A 19,892-nucleotide genomic window follows, 5' to 3' on the forward strand; every position below is an offset into this window, starting at 1 on the left:
GGTTATAGGTTATAAGCTACAAAGCGGTCTGAATAATAAACGCCGGAAAATGACGTCGTAAGGAAAGGAAGGCGATTTTTGATTTCAACATAATGTAAATATGTCTGCTATGCTGTCTTTTTTAATGAAAATGTGTTAAATCCAGGTTGTCTGTGGAACGTGTCATTTGGGCTGTGTGATCAAACATGGCCTGGTGTTCCACCATACTGATGGGGGGGAGGAGGGGGGGGGGTCTATGCATCGATGTCATGGACCAGGGACTGAATCAGTAGCTGTTTAGGTGTTAAGTCATACGAAGGTGTCCCTGTGCCAATAAATATCTGATCTACAAGCTCACGACACGCCTTCCAACGGAGTAACTTAGGCATTAAGATAATAATCACATCGGCGGTAAAAACGACTTAGTTTTTATTCTTTATTCCGTTTATTTTTTTGCCGTTCACATCAAGCACTGTAACTACATCTATAACAATAACCATAACTATATGTTCACCACTGTCTCCTTTATAGTTGTGTGACTTGACAACGATTTGAATGAAATTATATGAGATACATCACCGGCTTCGAATGCTACAGTATCGATGCATTGAATGGGAGATTATCACGTTTTATCAGACCATTGAATGGGCGAGTAGGTGACGAGTAGGCGATACACGGACCTACCCGCGATTTGTCAGACCATTCATTGGGCGTAATCAGGAGCTACTGACCTTTGGAGGCGGAGCAGTCCCCACAACAAGATTTACCATTCTGTGCCTATCGGTACATAACTCTATCGGTACATAACTCCAACGGCGCTGAGTAGGCTCAGGCGAGCGTCGCACCGCTCAGGACGGCAACTCGTCGCTTTAGCTCCCTCGGTGGTCCTTCACGGGGCTCCAGCTCGCCTGAGCCTGCGCGCCTCCGTCATGGTCCCAAACCAAAACAACCAAAACCGAAACTGAACTATTTAAGTCATCTCCGTTGGTAGGTCAGTATGTCTTGATAACGCCCAATGAATGGTCTGATAAATCGCAGGCAGGTAAGTAGGTCGCCTACTTCGCCCATTCAATGGTCTAATAAAAGGTGATAATGTCCCATTCAATGCATTGATAGCATCCGAATCAGGTGCACACATTAGTTCTTGGTCTTGGTGTGAACGGCCCTTTGCTCATCAGCATCCACTGTGTTCAGACTGTGTTGAGTTTTCTTAACATTTCATTCACTGTGTTCAGACTGTGTTGACTTTTCTTAACATTTCATTCAAACATTAGTGAGTCGGTTCTACTTTTCTTTTTGCTTCACAGCAGCTCAGACTCTCATGGAAACGTGAAAAATAGAACCTGTGTTTAATAAAAAATAAAAGCTGTACAGCCTGTTAGATCAGCATCATGAACGTTCAATATCTAGATATCACTGTTCATAAAATACAGTATGATGATTGTAATAATGTCACTGACTGGAGTCAAAGTACAGATACTTCTGGTCAAATATTACTGCTTTTTACTATGTACCTGTAACTGAAGTACAGTACTGGAGTAAAAGTACTTTGTTACTGTTCACCACTGGCTATTACAAAGTCATCATGTTGTCTGTTCCTGTCTGGCCTTCATTGTGGAGAATCTGTGCTTTTTGTGCTTCTGTTATTTCCTCTGTGAAAGATGTGCAGTATGCATAGATTTAAATACATATATACTGAATTCATATAACTGAGTATATAGATAAATACATCTATATGAATACATTTTTATAAACGTGACATTTGTGTGCAGATGTGTTTTGTATCTACTGAACCATTAACCATTTAAAGGACTGTAAGATATTGTTTTTACATAAGTGTTAAATAGCTCTATATTGTGTTTTTATTCAATAACGGGTCTCTCCAGCTCTTTAGTAAACAGACAATACTTTTTCAGGTCGGGATACAAATGTCATCCAATCAGGAGAGAGAGCTCATACAGGGTACAGGATAAACAAGTCAAATAGGAATTAATTAAATAAAAAAGAATAAAATAAATGAGTAGGCCTACTATCTCATCAGTAGGCTATAAAACAGGGCTTCATTGGTTAATGAATGTTTATTAACTTATTACATTACATTACAGTCATTTAGCAGACGCTTTTATCCAAAGAGACTTACATTACATTACATAAATGCAGGTCCAGCATTAGGGAGCATCGTGTTGATGAAATAAGTGATATGCTGCTGTGTATCTTACAGGACCTTTGCCTGCTTTTGCAGTATTTGGGAGCCTTGATTCTGGTCGACAAGACGGACGGGGGTAGCCTGGCATGGCCAAACTAATATCACTGCGTAGATATTAGTCTGGAATCTCTGTGTGGAACCTGCATTTCCGAGGAGCAAATAAAAAAAATGCCTCTGGTGATAAACCCGCCCCATATTTGCATACTGGGCCCTGATTGGTCCCTCACAACTTCGGAGGGAGGGAAATCCAATCTCTATTGAGAGGGGCCAGACCTAATCTGCCAAGGGCTATTTTCTTTTGCAATGGCAGATTCATCTGGAACCAGGCTAGGACGGGGGCTCACTTTACCAGGGATTCGCGGCGGCTCACGTTACCGCCCTCCCAGAACAGCTGTACTGAGGGGGCGGTAATATTTCCACCATTACCGCTATCATAGGCTGATATTATAGGATTTCCTTCCTTCCAGATGTTTCTGTTGACTCTCGTTGACTTGACTGGCGCTGAAGAAAGTTTTCAATTGACTGCTTCAAGGTAAGTTAATGTACAATAGGTAGACAACAATACTTATATATTCAATAAGGTATCAAGAAGACTCACCTCAAAACCAACTCACCTCAGAGGTAGGAATACTCACCTCGGAAGACTCACCTCAGAGGTAGGAATACTCACCCCCAAGATTTTCGGGGGGTAGGAACACTCACCCCATGACCTGAGAACACTCACCTCGGAAGACTCACCTCAGAGGTAGGAATACTCACCCCAATGTTTAAAAAAAGGTAAAAAGGTAGATCTACCGGCTTGTGAGCTATGATGTTTAATCCATATCTGGATTACTCCATATCTGGATTAAATTCTTTCTTTGAAGGTATAGAATTAATAAAGTGCTTTAAATAGTGCTTTAAATACAAGGTAGATTTCATCAGAAAAGGTAAAAAGGTAGATCTACCGGCTTGTGAGCTTTCCATTTTCACAGAATGCTTTCATAATGTGAGCTTTCCATTTTCACAGAATGCTTTCATAATGATGTTTAATTACATTTAGCTAATTAAAGTGCTTTAAATACAAGGTAGATTTCATCAGAAAAGAAGGTAGATTTCATCAGAAAAGTGAACAAGGAATGCAAATAGCAAATAGCATGGTCATTTGCTATGTGTCTCCAGCTCCACACCTTGCCCCATCCACCTATTAGATATCAAACAATGAATCATTAAGTGGGATATTAGTGTTAAGTGGTCAACCCCCCTCCTCCCCTTCACTCCTGTGCCCCCATCAAACAAACAAACAAACAAAGGTAGGAACCCAGAGAAATGAACATTCCAATGTCAATTTATGTTGTTAAATTACATTTAGCTAAGCATTATTGAACTTTAGTTACTATTAGATATACATTTCACTATTGTAAGCATTATTGAACTTTAGTTACTAATAGATACATTTCACTATAGTAAGCATTATTGAACTTTAGTTACTATTAGATATACATTTCACTATTGTAATATCTAATAAATATCAAATACATCTAATATGTATACAGTGATGTTAGGTTTTTAATTAAGTGAGTCCCGGGACTCACTGGTGGTCATTTGAATGAGTCCCACTAATCTTAGATTAGATGTTGGCCTATTTGACAGTGCAAAAGCATTTGCCTCTGATGCCTATAACATTAACGAGCGTCAACAAGCGTCAGCTGGAAACAGACGCACACACCTGCCTGCTGCAGTGCTCTAATTTGAAAGTGACTGGAGTCTGTCTCATTTCTCTGCAAAAGCCTTTGAATATGATGGAACATGATTACTGTGATTATTGTAAGCTCACATTTCATATCACACACACACCATTACAGTAATAATTTATGCAACTTTCACTAACCCCCCCCCCCCCCATAAAAACAAATAATAATACAAAAATATTTTTAATCAAAAAATATTTTTAATCAAAAAATATTTTTTATCAACAAATATTTTTTATCAAAAAATATTTTTTTATCAAAACTTTTTTTTTATATCTGTGAAATATTTTCGCGGACCCCCTGGCTATGCGTCGCGGACCCCACTTTGAGAACCGTGGCATTACACCATTGAGTTTTTCTGGGTGAGTTTTCCTACCCCCGGGGGGAGTATTCCTACCCCTGAGGTGAGTGTTCCGAGGTGAGTGTTCTCAGGTCCTGAGGTGAGTTTACCCACCCCCCGGGGTGACTGTTCCTACCCCCGAGGTGAGTATTCCTTTTTCAGTTGAGGTGAGTTTGTCTTGAGGTGAGTCTTCTTGTATTCCTTAATAATAGGTAATTATTACACTATAGTTATTTACACTAGCGACGATGTGTTTAAAGAGTAAAGAGCGGCATGGAGATAGTTAATAACCGCTTAAAAGTATCGTTTACAGAATGGTAGTGAGGCATGGAGGATATGTCATGTGATCTGATCTGATGTGAGGTAAACTCTGCGGTGAAACCTCATGTCACTCTGTTATTGGATCAAGTCAGAGAGGAATTCTACAGCCTGCAGACTCATTACAAACCTCTCACACACTAATACACACTATACCTCTATGCTCACTCACTCACACACACACACACACACACACACACACAGTGACACGGTGTCAGGGCTGTCAGTCAGAGAGCACAGATTCTCTATTGGCTGCATTCAGCCTTTTGTTCACTTAATAAGCCGTGCCTCCCTTTACAGTATTATTATTATTTATTATTTATGGATGTCCCATCATGGATGTTTATTTAAAGCACAACCTGAACCCATATGATCCTAGCGGTCTGGTTTGTTGTGGTAGTTACCCACACTAGCTGCTAGCGACATGCTAACGTTGTTTAGCTAGCAGCTAGTTAAACGTTAGCATGTCGCTAGCAGTAGTGTGGGTACTGGACATAGAGGACCAAACCTCAGACATATGTACTGTTTGGAGTCTATCATTAGTGTTTGGATATGATGTGGTGAAAAGGGTAAACAGCGGACCCTTTGCGGCCGTTCTACCGTTTCTGGGAGATCTAGTAGGACCTCATCCCGTAACGGGGCAAGTCGAAGCTAGCTAAACAAAGTTAGCATGTCGCTAGCAGCTAGCTGGCTAAACAACGTTAGCATGTCGCTAGCAGCTAGCTGGCTAAACAACGTTAGCATGTCGCTAGCAGCTAGCTGGCTAAACAACGTTAGCATGTCGCTAGCAGCTAGCTGGCTAAACAACGTTAGCATGTCGCTAGCAGCTAGCTGGCTAAACAACGTTAGCATGTCGCTAGCAGCTAGCTGGCTAAACAACGTTAGCATGTCCACAGAAACACAGTTCATTGGCAACCCAACCCTTTACACATGTGAAGCAGACAGGACTTATCTATTTTTCAATATAAGTGACAGCAGAAGCTTTGGAATAAATGAGTATTGTTCTATTACCATAACAGCACAAATACATGGCATGACATTCTCAAAATAGAAATTCAGCATTATTTTGTTCTAATGTGAAGTGATTTCTGAACTGCATTAAAGGAGTTTTATAAACAAAAACAATCCCTCCCAAATGTTGCTGAATATAATATGTCAGCATGAGCATAATGTCACTACAACGTGACACTGAGCTTGTAGATCAGCTATTTGTGATGCGAGACAAGTATAAATCAGGCTTTAGTCAAACAGGGCTACCAGCTCTAGCCTAGCCTCGGAATCCCAGCCTTTTTTTTGCCTGGTTCCAGACAAATCTGCCATTGCACAAAAAAATTGATTGCCCTTGTGAGATTGTCTGGCCAAGTCAGGCTATACCAGCTCTGGCCCAGCTCTGTCTGGGACAGGTATACCAGCTCTGTCTGGGACTAACCTCGCATCACCAGTCTTTCCACCTCGGAGGAAAGCCTGGTCTGCGTTCCAGAAGACAACATATGATCCGGTCTAGACCACGCCTACTGAAAGAAAAAAAGAAAAAAGAATCCTCTTTCCGGTTCTGCCTATCCGGTTTTGCGGTTTAAATGGAATAGAGTTTCCCCGTGGGATAATACCGATGCTAAATAGTCTCCGGATAGTGCACGCACATTTACATTTAAAAAATAAGCTAAACAATGCCGTATCAAGGATTTTATTAGCACGGACCTATTTTGGGGTGAGACGTCTTTCCGGTTCTGCCTATCCGGCCACTTTTTCTTTTTTTTACTTCCGCTCCCGACCGGATCATATACCCGAAAATGGAATGCTGCCCAGGCTAGTCTGGGACAGGTATGTCCCATTTAGCTCAGCACCTAAACTAAAGCTGAAATAGCAGCCTGAAACAGACTGATGGGTGGACTTCACCCATCAGTCCACCCATCATTCTAGACTTGATGTCATATCTGCAAGCCTCAGTGTGTTCTTTATCTGCTCAAACAGACTGATGTCCCATATTATAATACCATGTATGAATCACATACAATCATACTATGGTGTGGATGGATGGATAGTGTGCTAAATTACCCACTGATGTTTGTCTCATAATTCTGCTCTCGTGTCTTTGCAGGTTTGAGACCCTAAATACTGAAAACTCCCCAGAGCTCTGATAAGAAAGATGCACCAACCCCCTGAAGGCAGGAGGAGATCTATGGTGAGTGTAAACTGTCTTGAGACAACTTGTTGTCACTATGAATATGATAAGATTGAATTGAAGTGAGTAACAGTGAGATGACAGGAGGGCTTATGGATTAGTGTAAGAGTCAATGAGGAAATAAGCAAGGCAAAAGGGAAGTTTATTTGTAAAGCTCATGTTTCCTTACTTAGAAAGTTTCGTAAACTTTGGAGGGGCAAGTTAAGAGACGTTAAGAGTGTGATCTGTGTCTCTCACTCACTCACACACTCACTCTGAAAAATGTTGTCTTGTACTAATAAAACAATTCTTCATTGTGCTTCTACTGAATTATTAAATAAAATAAATCAGAATTCTTTTTTTTCTGCACATTCAGAAAAGCACTGTGATAAATGACACCCATTAATCATTAACAATTATACTTAAACAGTCTGATGTCCTTTTTGTGTTGTTGTATCTATAGGCAATTCCAGTGCCAGAGAACACACGAGAGAGGCCTAAAACTAGACGACTCAGCAGATCTCTAGACGATGTTAAGCATGTTAAAACATTCTTCTACAATCAACACATTGGCAGCGAAACTCGCACCATGGAGTTCAAACAAGGAGGAGGTAAGGATTCAGAGAAGAAGATATAGATTTGTGATATGAAAAGATGCACTTAAAGGGATATTTCACTTAAAAAAAACGTAATTTCATCATCTACTCAGGCCTTTGTGAACCCCCCAGACAGTTTTTAAGTTGCTTGATTCAGTATTTAGATATTTACTATTCATTCTATCAGACACGCCCCCTTCCTATACAAACCCATTGTAACTTCAAACAAAATCTTAACATGTTAGATTCATCAGAAACACCCGTCCTTGGTTCTGGTGACTCACCCTGCCCTCCTAATACGTGAGGGGGCCGTGTTTTTTCAATTACATTTTTATATATATATTTTTTTATTATTTTTTTTTTCATTTAAAAAGAATATATTAAAAATAAATGAAAAACAACGTATGGAAAAAACACGGCCCCTCACGTATTAGGAGGGCAGGGTGAGTCACCAGAACCAAGGACGGGTGTTTCTGATGAATCTAACATGTTAAAATGGAGTTTGAAGTTTGTAGGAAGGGGTCGTGTCTGATAAAATGAATATCAAATATCTAAGTACTGAATCAATCAACTTAAAAACTGTCTGAGGGCTCACTAAAGCCTGAATAGATCATACAATGACCCAAAGTTTTTTTGAAAGTGAAATATCCCTTAACACCAAAAAGCTCATCCAAGTTGTATTTATGGTGAATTATTAAATGTTTCAATCAACACTATCAGGGTAAGAATGAATGGTGTATGGAAATAATATGTAGGAAATTAAGAACAACAAATAAGCTGTTATTGATACTTGAAATATAGAATATGTAAGATTTACATAACTTGTATGGTAAGAATAGATCGATAAAGGATAAAATAAATTAATACATTTAGTGTAAATGTAAACATCTGCTCTTGGTTTGACTGAGTTTACACATAGGGACTGTATTCCATCAATAAAAAGTATAAATGTACAATCTATCACCAGTTAATATATGCATGAATATCATACCTCTATTGCCAGTAGAATGAGTAGATAATATATACACGCTGTCAACAGTGAATATGAGGTTGGTTGATGTTGATTGACTGTTTGTAAATAGTTATATATGTATTGTATGTTTGTAAATAGTTTTCTTCTGTCTTTAAAGAAGATTATGAGAGGCGTTTTGGTGAAGATGTGCGCAAATACGCCTGTGGCTTCCTGAACAGCGAGGGGGGCCGGCTGATGGTGGGGGTGGATGATGATGGCCGGGTGCTGGGGCTCAAGATTGATCATAAACTACAGGACCGTCTCCGGCTGATAGCAGATGGTATCTTACCGAAATTCAACCCTCCCGTCCAGCCTAATAACTTCACTCTGGAGTTCGTGCCTGTGGTGAAGGAAGATGGAGACGATAAGGACCTCAAGGTGCTGTGCCTCACCCTCACACCTCCTACGGTCCTCAGAAAGCTCTACCAGACAGACACGGGAACGGTTTGGAGGAGGAGGGATGGAAGTGTGGAGACCATGAACATCCCTGCCATCCAGGAGTGGTCTGAACAGGTAAGACAACACTGAAGTATAAACACAGTCCATGAAGTAGGGATGTACAAAAAGGACCAAAATGTAATGTAACTTCCTGATACCTGTAGACACCCTGGTTAACACACACATACCAGTTACTGTATGTAATGGATCAGCCCTCAATGTGTGCTCTGAGGTTCATCCATATTTGGGGCACTTAATTATTGTCAGAAACAGTTAGTTAGTTAAAGTTTATTTCGGTCAACTCATAAACCATACACACACATGGCATGTCGTACAATAAAAGACAAAACTGCTTGACCGAAAAGGCGTAGGCTGAAGCTTTTAGCTTATTTAGCCTACCCTTCTAGCATTAAATAAGCTATTCAAAAGAGAAAATCAATTGTATACCATATTGTATACTATAATATTTCTATACTTTAATAATTGCATAATTAACAATTACACATCACTATATTTTCATTAGCAATGTAAATAATTATTATATCATATTATATGAATATATTTCATTGCCAGATTAATGCTCGCATTTGTGGGGTCTAAGCTTTTGTCAGTAAGTAGGAGGGCTCAGAGGAAAAAGGTTGGGAACCACCTCAAACCCTAATTGGTCGATTAATGAGCGCATGTTGTCTGTCTGCAGAATTGGACCGATGAGGTGGGGCAGCTGACCGAAGAAAAGAAGCAGCTATCCATAGAAAATAAGCGGAAGTCCATAGAAAATGAGCGTCTGACCAAGCGAGTTCTGCGTCTGACCAAAGAAAATGAGCGTCTGAGCAGACAGCAGGAGAGCTCACAGGATCGACCTCCCCTTCGGGATTTGCCACAAAACACTGAGACGCCGACGGAGGAGAAAAGGAGGGTGTTGAGAAGGAGGATCACGTCTGGAGGTGGAGAAAACAGCACTGTGGGGCGACCACACCATGAGGAGTCGCACGGCAGGGAGATAAAGCCTATTCAAGACAAGATGCACAAGATGATCATAGACTAACGAGATGGAGAAATCAAAATCCCCCCCCCCCCCCCCTATTTCTCCAATGTAGTCGTCATGCCAATTAATTCCTCCTCTCACACATCTCTGTGTTGTCTCTGCTGTCGTATCCTACTGACTCACCTGCCAGTGAGGAGCCCCCACCAGGAGGACGTAGAGCCTTCTTCCTACTCCTCCCGCCCAACACTCCCCGCTGACAGGTGCCGCCTGTCAAGGAGAAATTGCTTCCCGTCGCTCCTATTTACATGCAACACCCACTGCATGTGGATCCCGCCCCCTTTTCTTCATTGGCTGATTTGAATCAGAACGCAGAACTGCTGTCCAGGCTCTGAGCCGAAGTCTCCCAGACTAATAGACGCCCAACAAAGCGGGATGCACCACGGTGGACTTCTACCCATGTGCGATGCAAGATTATACAACAGGTAGTTCCGACCAAGCAATCTGATTGGTTGAAATAGCTATCTAGCCGTGCTTCAAACCAGCATGATAGCACGGGCCTAATCACATTAATAAATCACTCCGCAGTGAGTGGAATCAGTTGTGTTGATGAGACGCTGCCTCAGAGCGCTGCTACAGGGACTATTTAATGTCTCAGTCAAATAAACTCTTCTCTTTACAGGGAAACGGATAATAGCCAAACATTTTTATTATGAATTGCCCCACAATATGAATACATTTGGATGTGTTTTGTTGGTAACTGTTGTATAATCGCAATATTACACTCCAGGGTGTGCTTTACTGTCATTATTGGCACTTCATTGATGCTTGCGGAACTCTGCTGCGCCTCGTTCCTGACCACATCACTGGCGTGCCAATAATGACGGTAAAGCACACCCTCTCGTGTAATATTGCTTAATTATGGTTTAGGTCTATGGCCCAACTCAGGAAACCAAAACCACCTCAAAACGTATGCCAGCAGGGCCTGGGAATGAAAGACTGTGTGGAGGACGTCTGTAGCAATACCAATGTTTAACTTTTGGACATGTTGGACTTTTATTGCACTTGGAGATGGAGATTGCCAACACTGCTATTTTTATATTTTACATTTGTATTCATCTACAGCTTGAGAAAATGAGCTGGTTGTCATTCTAGCTCTAGACAGCTCTAGGAAATTGATGTGTTGAGGGGTATGATGTGATGTGGTAGTGTTGGCGGTTGTATATAACTGTATGTATATTAGAATATGTGTATATGCGTATTTGCTAGGGGTGTGCCGATACACTAATTTCACGAAACGATACGATACGATATTTGGCTCACAACTTCGATACGATTTCGATACGATACGATACGCACTTTTTTTATTATGAAAATATATGGAGGAGAAAAAAAGAAAATGCAAACAAATAATTCTGTTTTTGCATTATTCAGACATGCAAACTTGTAGCTTTTCAGCTACAATAGCCGTTTTGAATCCAAATAGTATGACACCTGACCCGAAAAAAAAACATGTTGTCACTCTTTTCACTTCGGGGCCGTTTGCATGCCTGATTATTATGATTGTAAAAAAAAAAAAAAAAAAAAAAAATTCAAAAACGATATTTTTTTTTCCCAAAACGATACATATCGTCGCGAAAACGTATCGCGATATATCGCGGGACGATATATCGGCACACCCCTAGTATTTGCACACATTCGGGTGTATATATGTGTATAAGAATGAAGACATGAATGGATATATTGTATATTTTTGAGTGTTCTGCCTTCTCTTTTTTTGTAAATTACCTATTTGTTTTTATAATTGACCTATACATATACAACTCTATTCACAAGACATAATCAACTATTTTCACAAGACATAAACAACTATTTTTTATAAATGACCTATCTGTAAGGAATATCATGGAATCTCATGCCACATGGTAAAAAACAATAAAACAACAAATAAACCTGGAACCTGAAATATTTTGAGTGTTTCATTCAATATGAACTTTATAAATGATGTAACTAAGTTAAATCAACATGTAGGAAGGATATAGGCATAAATAAGCTTTGAGCTTCAGCCTTTTCGATCAAACAACATGAATTAATGGATAATAGTGTGGTACGTTTTTGTGTAATTTAGTTCGATCCACATCAACAATTACTAATTGTTGATGTGGATCGAACTAAACTAAACTAAACTGGCCCCCCTGACAGCACCAGACCACTGAGCTCCTCTGACCAGAGGCTTCTCAAAGTCCAAACACCCGGTTAAAGCAAAAGGGTGACCAAGCTATTTCCATGCTTGGTCCAAAACTCTGTAACTTCCTTCTGTCCACTGTCACTGTAATACTTTGTTTTATTCTTAGCTGTTTTTTTTGCAGATGTTAAAAGGGCCATTCACATCAAGCACTGTAGTCACATAGTGACTTGATGGGGGCTGTGTTTTTTCAATTACTTTTTTCATTTATTCTTAATATTCTTTTTGGAAAATTAAAAACAAAAAATACAATAAGAAAATTAAATAAAATAAATGAAAAAAGTAATCGGAAAAACACGCCCCCCTCACGCATTAGGAGGGCAGGATGAGTCACCAGAACCAAGGACGGGTGTTTTTGATGAATCTAACATGTTGAACTGGAGTTTGAAGTTACAATGGGTTTATATAGGAAGGGGGCGTGTTGGATAAAATGAATATCAAATATCTAAATAATGAATCAAGCAACTTAAAAACTGTCTGGGGGCCTGAGTAGATGATAAAATGACCAAATGTTTTTTTGAAAGTGAAATATCCCTTTAAGTACTTTTCAGAAATTCTCAACAAATATCAATAATAGTGAAAATAGCACGTATCTTCAAGCTCACGACACAGATCTGATATTTTCACTACTTTTTAAATTCAGAATGTACTCCATATCCTTCCTAGCGATGTAGTGGAGTCAAAAGTACAATATTTGTCTTTGACATTAATGTAGTGTATGTACTGAAGTACAGTACTGGAGTAAAAGTACTTTGTTACTGTTCACCACTGGCTATTACAAAGTCATCATGTTGTCTGTTCTAGTCTGGCCTACATTGTGGAGAATCTGTGCTTTTTTGTCTTTTTGTGCTTCTGTTATTTCCTCTGTGAAATGAGCAGATACAATTGGAAGTGGAACACTTGAAGCTGATAAATGAGTAGGCCTACTATCTCATCAGTAGGCTATAAAACAGGGCTTCATTGGTTAATATATTGTTTATTAAATCTACAAAGTAACTTGTTACCAAAGCTGTCAAATAAATATAGTGGAGTATAAATGACTATCTGTAAGCTAGTAGAAGTATAAAGCATTTAAACATGGATGTGATATATTAACTGACATGGAGAAATAAACTGTCCTTTATTTCAGGGTCACTGTAGTTTATTAATCAATACATTGGCCTGCAGACAGACAGACAGACAGACAGACAGACAGACAGACAGACAGACAGACAGACAGACAGACAGCTATACAGGCAGGCAGGCAGGCAGGCAGGCAGGCAGGCAGGCAGGCAGACAGACAGACAGACAGACAGACAGCTATACAGGCAGGCAGACAGACAGACAGACAGACAGACAGACAGACAGACGGTCAGGGGGTCAGAGAATCAAATCAATTAACAACTGTTGTACCGGTATACTTTTATATTAATTTTATACACTAATGTCAATAAACAAACAAAACAAATTCATTAACTAACTAAACTAACACAGAACATAATGTCACTCACATTCATTCATAGAACAACTATTTTACTTCACATCCATTCATTTAAAGTTACTTTTCCATTCGGTACATTTGTGCACCGTCGTATGACGGTGTCGAGCGCCCAAAATAGCCGATCTACAAGCCCACAACGCCTCACGGATGCGACGCGTTGTGGGGCTTGTAGATCGGCTATTATTTTCATTACAAAGCTCATTCCTGTTGTCTCCTTCGACACTCAGTAAGGACAAACGGCTCAGTGTCGCCCTCCTGTGGTTCATCATCACATACACACTCTGTGCTTTGAGTCTCATTGTGATGCAAAATGTGCTATAAAGTGGATAATAGCGCCCTCTGGTGGGTGATCTACCAAGTGTAGGTAATTTATGAACGTGCGTTGCCGAAAACAGCCGATCTACGAGCTCGGCTGTTTTCGTCGCGAGTCACCGTCGTACGGTTAAACTATAAACCAATCTCTGTGAGGACTGAGCATGCGCAGTTTGCGCTAGCTTTAGCCGTTAGCTTTATTTTATCTTCGTGGACACTATTAGGTGTTTTACATGTTTTATTGTTGTATTAAAATATAAAAGATTATTCAATACAACTGTCGATTGAAATAAAGAAAGTTTTACAACAAATACAGGACTTGTTTTTACTTATTTCACTTGAGAAGCTAGTCGGCTAGTTAGCTAGCTGGCTAAGTGGCTAGCTGGCTAGCGGATGTAAACACAGTCACATTTTAAGACAGAGATTTCCGGTGTGACAAGTTGAAATCGGTGTCCTATTGAATCCTGTGAGCACGTACTGCGGCTGCGCGTGGCCGAAAGCAGCCGATGTTGAGAGCTCGTAGATCGGCTATTTTCGGCAATGCGCAGCCGCAGTACACAGTCACAGTATTCAATAGGTCACTGATTTCAACTTGTCACACCGGAGATCTCTATTCATGTGTTTACACCCGCTAGCTGACGACTAGCCACCTAGCTGGTTAGCTAGTTAGCTAGCAGGCTAGCTTCTCAAGTGATATATTAAAAACAAGTCCTGTATTTGTTGTAAAACTTTCTTTATTTCAATCGCAGTTGTGTTAAATAATCTTCTATCTTGTAATTCAACAATAAAACATGTAAAAGTAATAACAGCATAAAGTTAACATACGTTCATAAATTACCTACACTTGGTAGATCATTGGTTCTCAAAGTGGGGTCCGGGGACCCCCAGGGGTACTTGAGGGGGTTCCAGGGGGTCCCCAGCTAAATGATGGATAGGAACCAAATGGACCCTTATGGTTCTGTAACTCTGAGAGTTAAATTAACATTGATTTTATAATATAAATTCAGGTCCCAGAGGTATAAATGCCATTAAATGGGGGTCCGTAGCCCTAATGCATGTCAAACTGGGGGTCCTTGACATTAAAATGGTTGAGAATCACTGCTAGAAAGCCGTATAAACCTTCTCTTATGGGGGTCCCTGGCTTATCTTTTCAAATGGGGGTCCGCGGGCTAATACGTGTCAATTTGGGGGTCCTTGACATGAAAAAGTTTGAGAACCAAAGTGGTAGATCACCCACCAGAGGGCGCTATTACCCACTTTTTAACACATTTTGCATCACAATGCGACTCAAAGCACAGAGTGTGTATGTGATGATGAACCACAGGAGGGCGACACTGAGCCGTTTATCCTTTCTGAGCTGTCTGATGGAAACGATAGCAGATCTACAAGCCCACAACGCGTCGCATCCGCAACGCGTTGTGGGCTTGTAGGTCTGCTATTTTGGGCGCTCGACACTGTCTTAAGACGGTGCACAAAATACAAAATAATAAAATAAATAATATACCGAGTGGAAAAGTAACTTTAAATAAATAGATCTGAAGCAGTGGTGGAAAAAGTACTCACATGTTTTACTTAAGCAAAAGTATCAATACTGCAATGTAGAAGTACTCTGTTACAAGTAAAAGTCCGGAATTAAAAATGTACTTGAGTAAAAGTACAAAAGTATTGCTATCAAAATGTACTTAAAGTACCAAAAGTAAAAGTACTAAAATGTTTATGAATAGCAGATCTACAAGTTCACAACGCGTCGCATTGCGACGAGCTTGTAGATCTGATATTTTCAAATAGCCTAGGTATAAAATAGGGCTAAAGTGGTTAATGTATGTTTTATAATATAATAATTTATATCTGCCAAGTAACTAGTAACTAAAGTTTTCAAATAATTGTAGTGGAATAAAAGTACAACATTTGCCTCTGAGATGTAGTGGAGTAGAAGTAAAAGTTCAGAAAATTGGACATACTCCCTTAAAGTAAAAATACTCTAATATTGTACTTAAATACTATACTTGAGTGAGTGTGAATGGTGAATGAGTTGTGGCTGAGTGTGACTGTTGATTGATTGAATATTTTATTAGACAAAAAATGTAAAACAGCACAGTTACATTTAAAGTACTTTGTCTAACAGGTCCGTTCAGGAAAGTCCTTGCGGACTTGGTATTCAATTCATAGACATATATAGTGACGCCACTGTTCAAACTGGCTGACTGGCTGATTACTAGGTGGAACCAGGCTGGTGATTGGCTCCTGTGACCAGGCTGGGGACTATAAAGATGTCCTCAGTCACTCTCATTCTGATGTCTTCCTCCATGTCAGTCTCTAAACCACACTAGACACTACTCTGGTGTTTTCAGTCTTGTCAGTATTTTAGAGGTTTCACTGTTGAAGTGGCTTACAGTCAGTCTTGGTAATGTAGGGGTGTGTGGGTGTCCTTTCCTTTGTGTTTGTTTGATCATGTGTTCTTTAGTTTGTTAGATACCTGTGTTTGTTTTGGGTTTTTAAGGTTAGCATTTTTTTTGGTGTCTTTTTTTAAAATATATTTTTATTTAGACAAACATTTTGTTGTCTAAAACAATTTTCAAAATGACAACAAAACAACAACACACACAAAGAAAAACAACAACCCACCCACACACCTAGGTGTCAGTGCAACACCCTAGGTACAGTACAAGTTCCATCTTTATATTTGCATTAAAAACATGATACAATATCCCATTTAGTTACAAGGACGCAGTGATGGTAATAAAGACATAAAAGAACCCCATATTCTCTCATATGTTGCAGGTTTCCTCCTTACATTACATTGTATAAAAGCTTTTCAGGAGTAGGCCTACAATAGGAAGTCAATGTCTCTCAGAGGGAGAGTTTTCAGATTTCCACTTTTGAAGAATACATTCTGTTCCCAGATGTGCCAGATAGAAAAATAAAGTATGTCCTATGATGGCTTAATGCGAGTCCCTGTAGATGTCCAGGGGCGTGCACAGACATTTTGAGGGGCAGGTGCTCAAGTAAATTATACTTTTTTTGTTGACTTGGTCTGCTCTTTTTTCCCTCTACACCTATACCTCTTAGCCAAAAATAGCAGATCTACAAGCCCACAACGCCTCGCGCTGCGAGGCGTTGTGGGCTTGTAGATCGGCTGTTTTTGGCTAAAGTTCTCCTCAGAAAAGGGATGCTAGGTTTTGAGTGGTTATGGTAAAAAGAAAAATCATATCACATAAAGACACCACCTAGAGTCTATCTGTGCACGTCCCTGCTGAGAGGGAGAGTTTTCAGATTTCCACTTTTGAAGAATACATTCTGTTCCCAGATGTGCCAGATAGCAAAATAAAGTATGTCCTATGATGGCTTAATGTGAGTCCCTGCAGCTATGTCTCCCAAAATCCAAATCCAAGGGTCTGGTACTATTTCAGAGTCTATTTCTGAAGTTGTTCTAACAATAAATGTCAAACTCCTCCCATCACGGACGGCTCCACAGCGTAAGAAGTAAATCTCCATCAGAGACGTTGCATCTCTGGCAGTTGGGGCGGGGCAATCATTATTGAATATTTCATGTAATCTATGTGTCTTATAATGGGTTCTATTAAACATGTTAAACTGCATTTGTCTGTGTTTAGTGGATATTAAGAAAGTCTGCAAACATTCAAGCATGTCATGCCAATCAATGTCAGCATAGGTTTTGTTTTAAAGTGTTTTATGTACAGGTGGCCAGCCTGAGCTCATTTACCCATGTATGTTTAGTAAAGAATACAATATGAACCACTAACATTAATATATACATATTAAACATACATATTAAACATGTATGTTTAGTAAAGACTACAATATAAACCACTAACATTAATACATACATATTAAACATACATATTAAACATGTATGTTTGGTAAATGATAAAATATAAACCACTGTACTTTGGAATTTCAACTGGTGTTGGCCGGCTCTACTTTGGGGACTGGGTAGGAGGGAGTCCATTTTTGTGTTACACCTGGCGCCCCCCCAGGCCGGGTCAGAACAAATGGGGCCTCGTACGTCTCAAAGTACATTTACAGTTCTTAAGTGATTAATTAGTTCTGTTTGTTTTGTTTGGCTTACACTGTGTTTTTGTTTTGTTTTGTTCTGAGTGATTGTTAATACTTTGGGTTGACAGGTTTATATATTGTGTTTTTGTGAGTTGGTGCAGACTCACACCTTTAGAAATGGCTTATTGCAAACTTTAGTTGCTGTTCTCTAATGTCTTTATCTCCGCAGGCGGAGGGAAAAACTGCTGTGTCACAGTGGAGAAGCAGTGGCGTGCACAGACATTTTGAGGGGCAGGTGCTCAAGTAAATTATACTTTTTTTGGTTTACTTGGTCTGCTCTTTTTTCCCTCTACACCTATACCTCTTTGCCAAAAATAGCAGATCTACAAGCCCACAACGCCTTGCAGCGCGAGGCGTTGTGAGCTTGTAGATCTGCTATTTTTGGCTAAAGTTCTCCTCAGAAAAGGGATGCTAGGTTTCGAGTGGTTATGGTAAAAAGAAAAATCATATCACATAAAGATTTGGCGGACCCCCTGTAGTAACTCTGAGGACCCCCTAGGGGTCCCGGACCCCCTGTTGAAGACCCCTGCTGTAACCTGAAAAAAAAAAAAACTTTTTCTTTTCATTTTTTTTTCTTCAAAAGGGCACTTCTGGTCAAGAGGGCAAAGGGCAGTTGCTCTAGCACCACCTAGAGTCTATCTGTGCACGTCCCTGTGGAGAAGGGTGTCCTGGCTGGAGGTATTAACTAACCTGCAGAAGGTGAGTGTCTGTGTGTTTTAGTGAGGATGTAGGTCCTCCCTAACATGACATTACATTATGTAGTGTAATGTAATGTAAGGGAGGATATGCTGGGGGGTTCAATAGGGTCTAGGCTCAGGCTGGCCTTCTATCTCTGAGAGGTGGAGCTTCTATCTCTGAGAGGCGGAGCTTCAAACAAGAATAATAGCTGTTTTAATTTAGGCTGAATTCATACCTAGTTGTGTGATGCTGTCATACATTGGCTGTTTTGGGTGTTTTGGGTGTTTTGGCTGTTTTGGGTGTTTTGGGTGTTAAACTCTGGCCTTAGGGTTAAAAAATGACCAAAATAATAATATAGTAATACAGTTTCCCTCGTGACATAAACTGTATCTTAGAGGATAGATTTACATACATTATCTACGTACCATAATATGACATAAATGTAAAGTGCTATAAAGTCACTCAGTCATTCAGGGGTTATATTATCATATTATATTATTATCATATTATTAAGTGGAACAAAACAATGTATGTACATATTAAATCTAAATGGTAATAAATAAAGTGTAAACAGAGCAACTTAGAGGGAAGAATATCTCATGATAAAAGTAAATAAAAACAATTAAAGTTGTGGATTGTCTGTCAGAAATAGTTATAGGAGAGGTTAGTTGGTATAAACTTTTAAAGTTTATACCAACTAACTAACAGTGTGTGTGTGTGTGTGTGTGTGTGTGTGTGTGTGTGTGTGTGTGTGTGTGTGTGTGTGTGTGTGTGTGTGTGTGTGTGTGCAAACCACTACACTACAGTACAGTGATGCTGTAAGTGAATTTACTGTGTTGTGTTGTAACAGCTGTACTGTACTGTACGTGAGGAGAGGAGGACAAGGAGGGGGGGGGGGGGGGGGGCTTGTGTCTGCTGCTGTGTTCCAATCAAATCAAAATGACAGAGTGACCTTGGAGAGGCACAGAGAGAGAGAGGATGTATTTTTAGCCAGGCGTTCTCATAGGGATGCTCTGTTTCCGTGTGTGTGTGTGTGTGTGTGTGTGTGTGTGTGTGTGTGTGTGTGTGTGTGTGTGTGTGTGTGTGTGTGTGTGTGCGTGTCACTAGTCTTTTTATTTTATTTGACCAAACCTTCCTGTAGGTGGCGCTAACGACAGGCTTTCTTTATGTCTTACTCAATGCAGTGATTTAATCTTTTTCACCAAAAATTACAATCATTTTAGTTTATTTTTTCACACATTTATTATGACTCACAAAACAACATTTAACCCTTTCACAAACTAACATACATTACATCTGGTCTCGGACAGGGACAGGCTGCAGGTTGAGAAAACTCTC

General features: G+C 39.9%; 1 protein-coding gene across 1 annotated transcript; it reads left to right on the forward strand.

Moving 5' to 3' along the window:
* Positions 1-6,642: 6,642 nt before the first annotated feature.
* LOC311061838 (schlafen-like protein 1) lies at positions 6,643-9,825 on the forward strand (the record flags this gene model as incomplete). Its single annotated transcript, XM_084080535.1, has 4 exons — positions 6,643-6,761; positions 7,198-7,345; positions 8,461-8,855; positions 9,478-9,825. The coding sequence occupies exons 1-4, from the start codon at positions 6,720-6,722 to the stop codon at positions 9,823-9,825; spliced, it is 933 nt and encodes a 310-aa protein (XP_083936661.1). The 5' UTR covers positions 6,643-6,719.
* Between the last annotated feature and the right edge of the window lie 10,067 nt (positions 9,826-19,892).

The sequence above is a fragment of the Gymnoscopelus microlampas genome, assembly GCF_963454915.1.
Source record: "Gymnoscopelus microlampas genome assembly, chromosome: 15".
Lineage (NCBI taxonomy): Eukaryota > Metazoa > Chordata > Actinopteri > Myctophiformes > Myctophidae > Gymnoscopelus > Gymnoscopelus microlampas.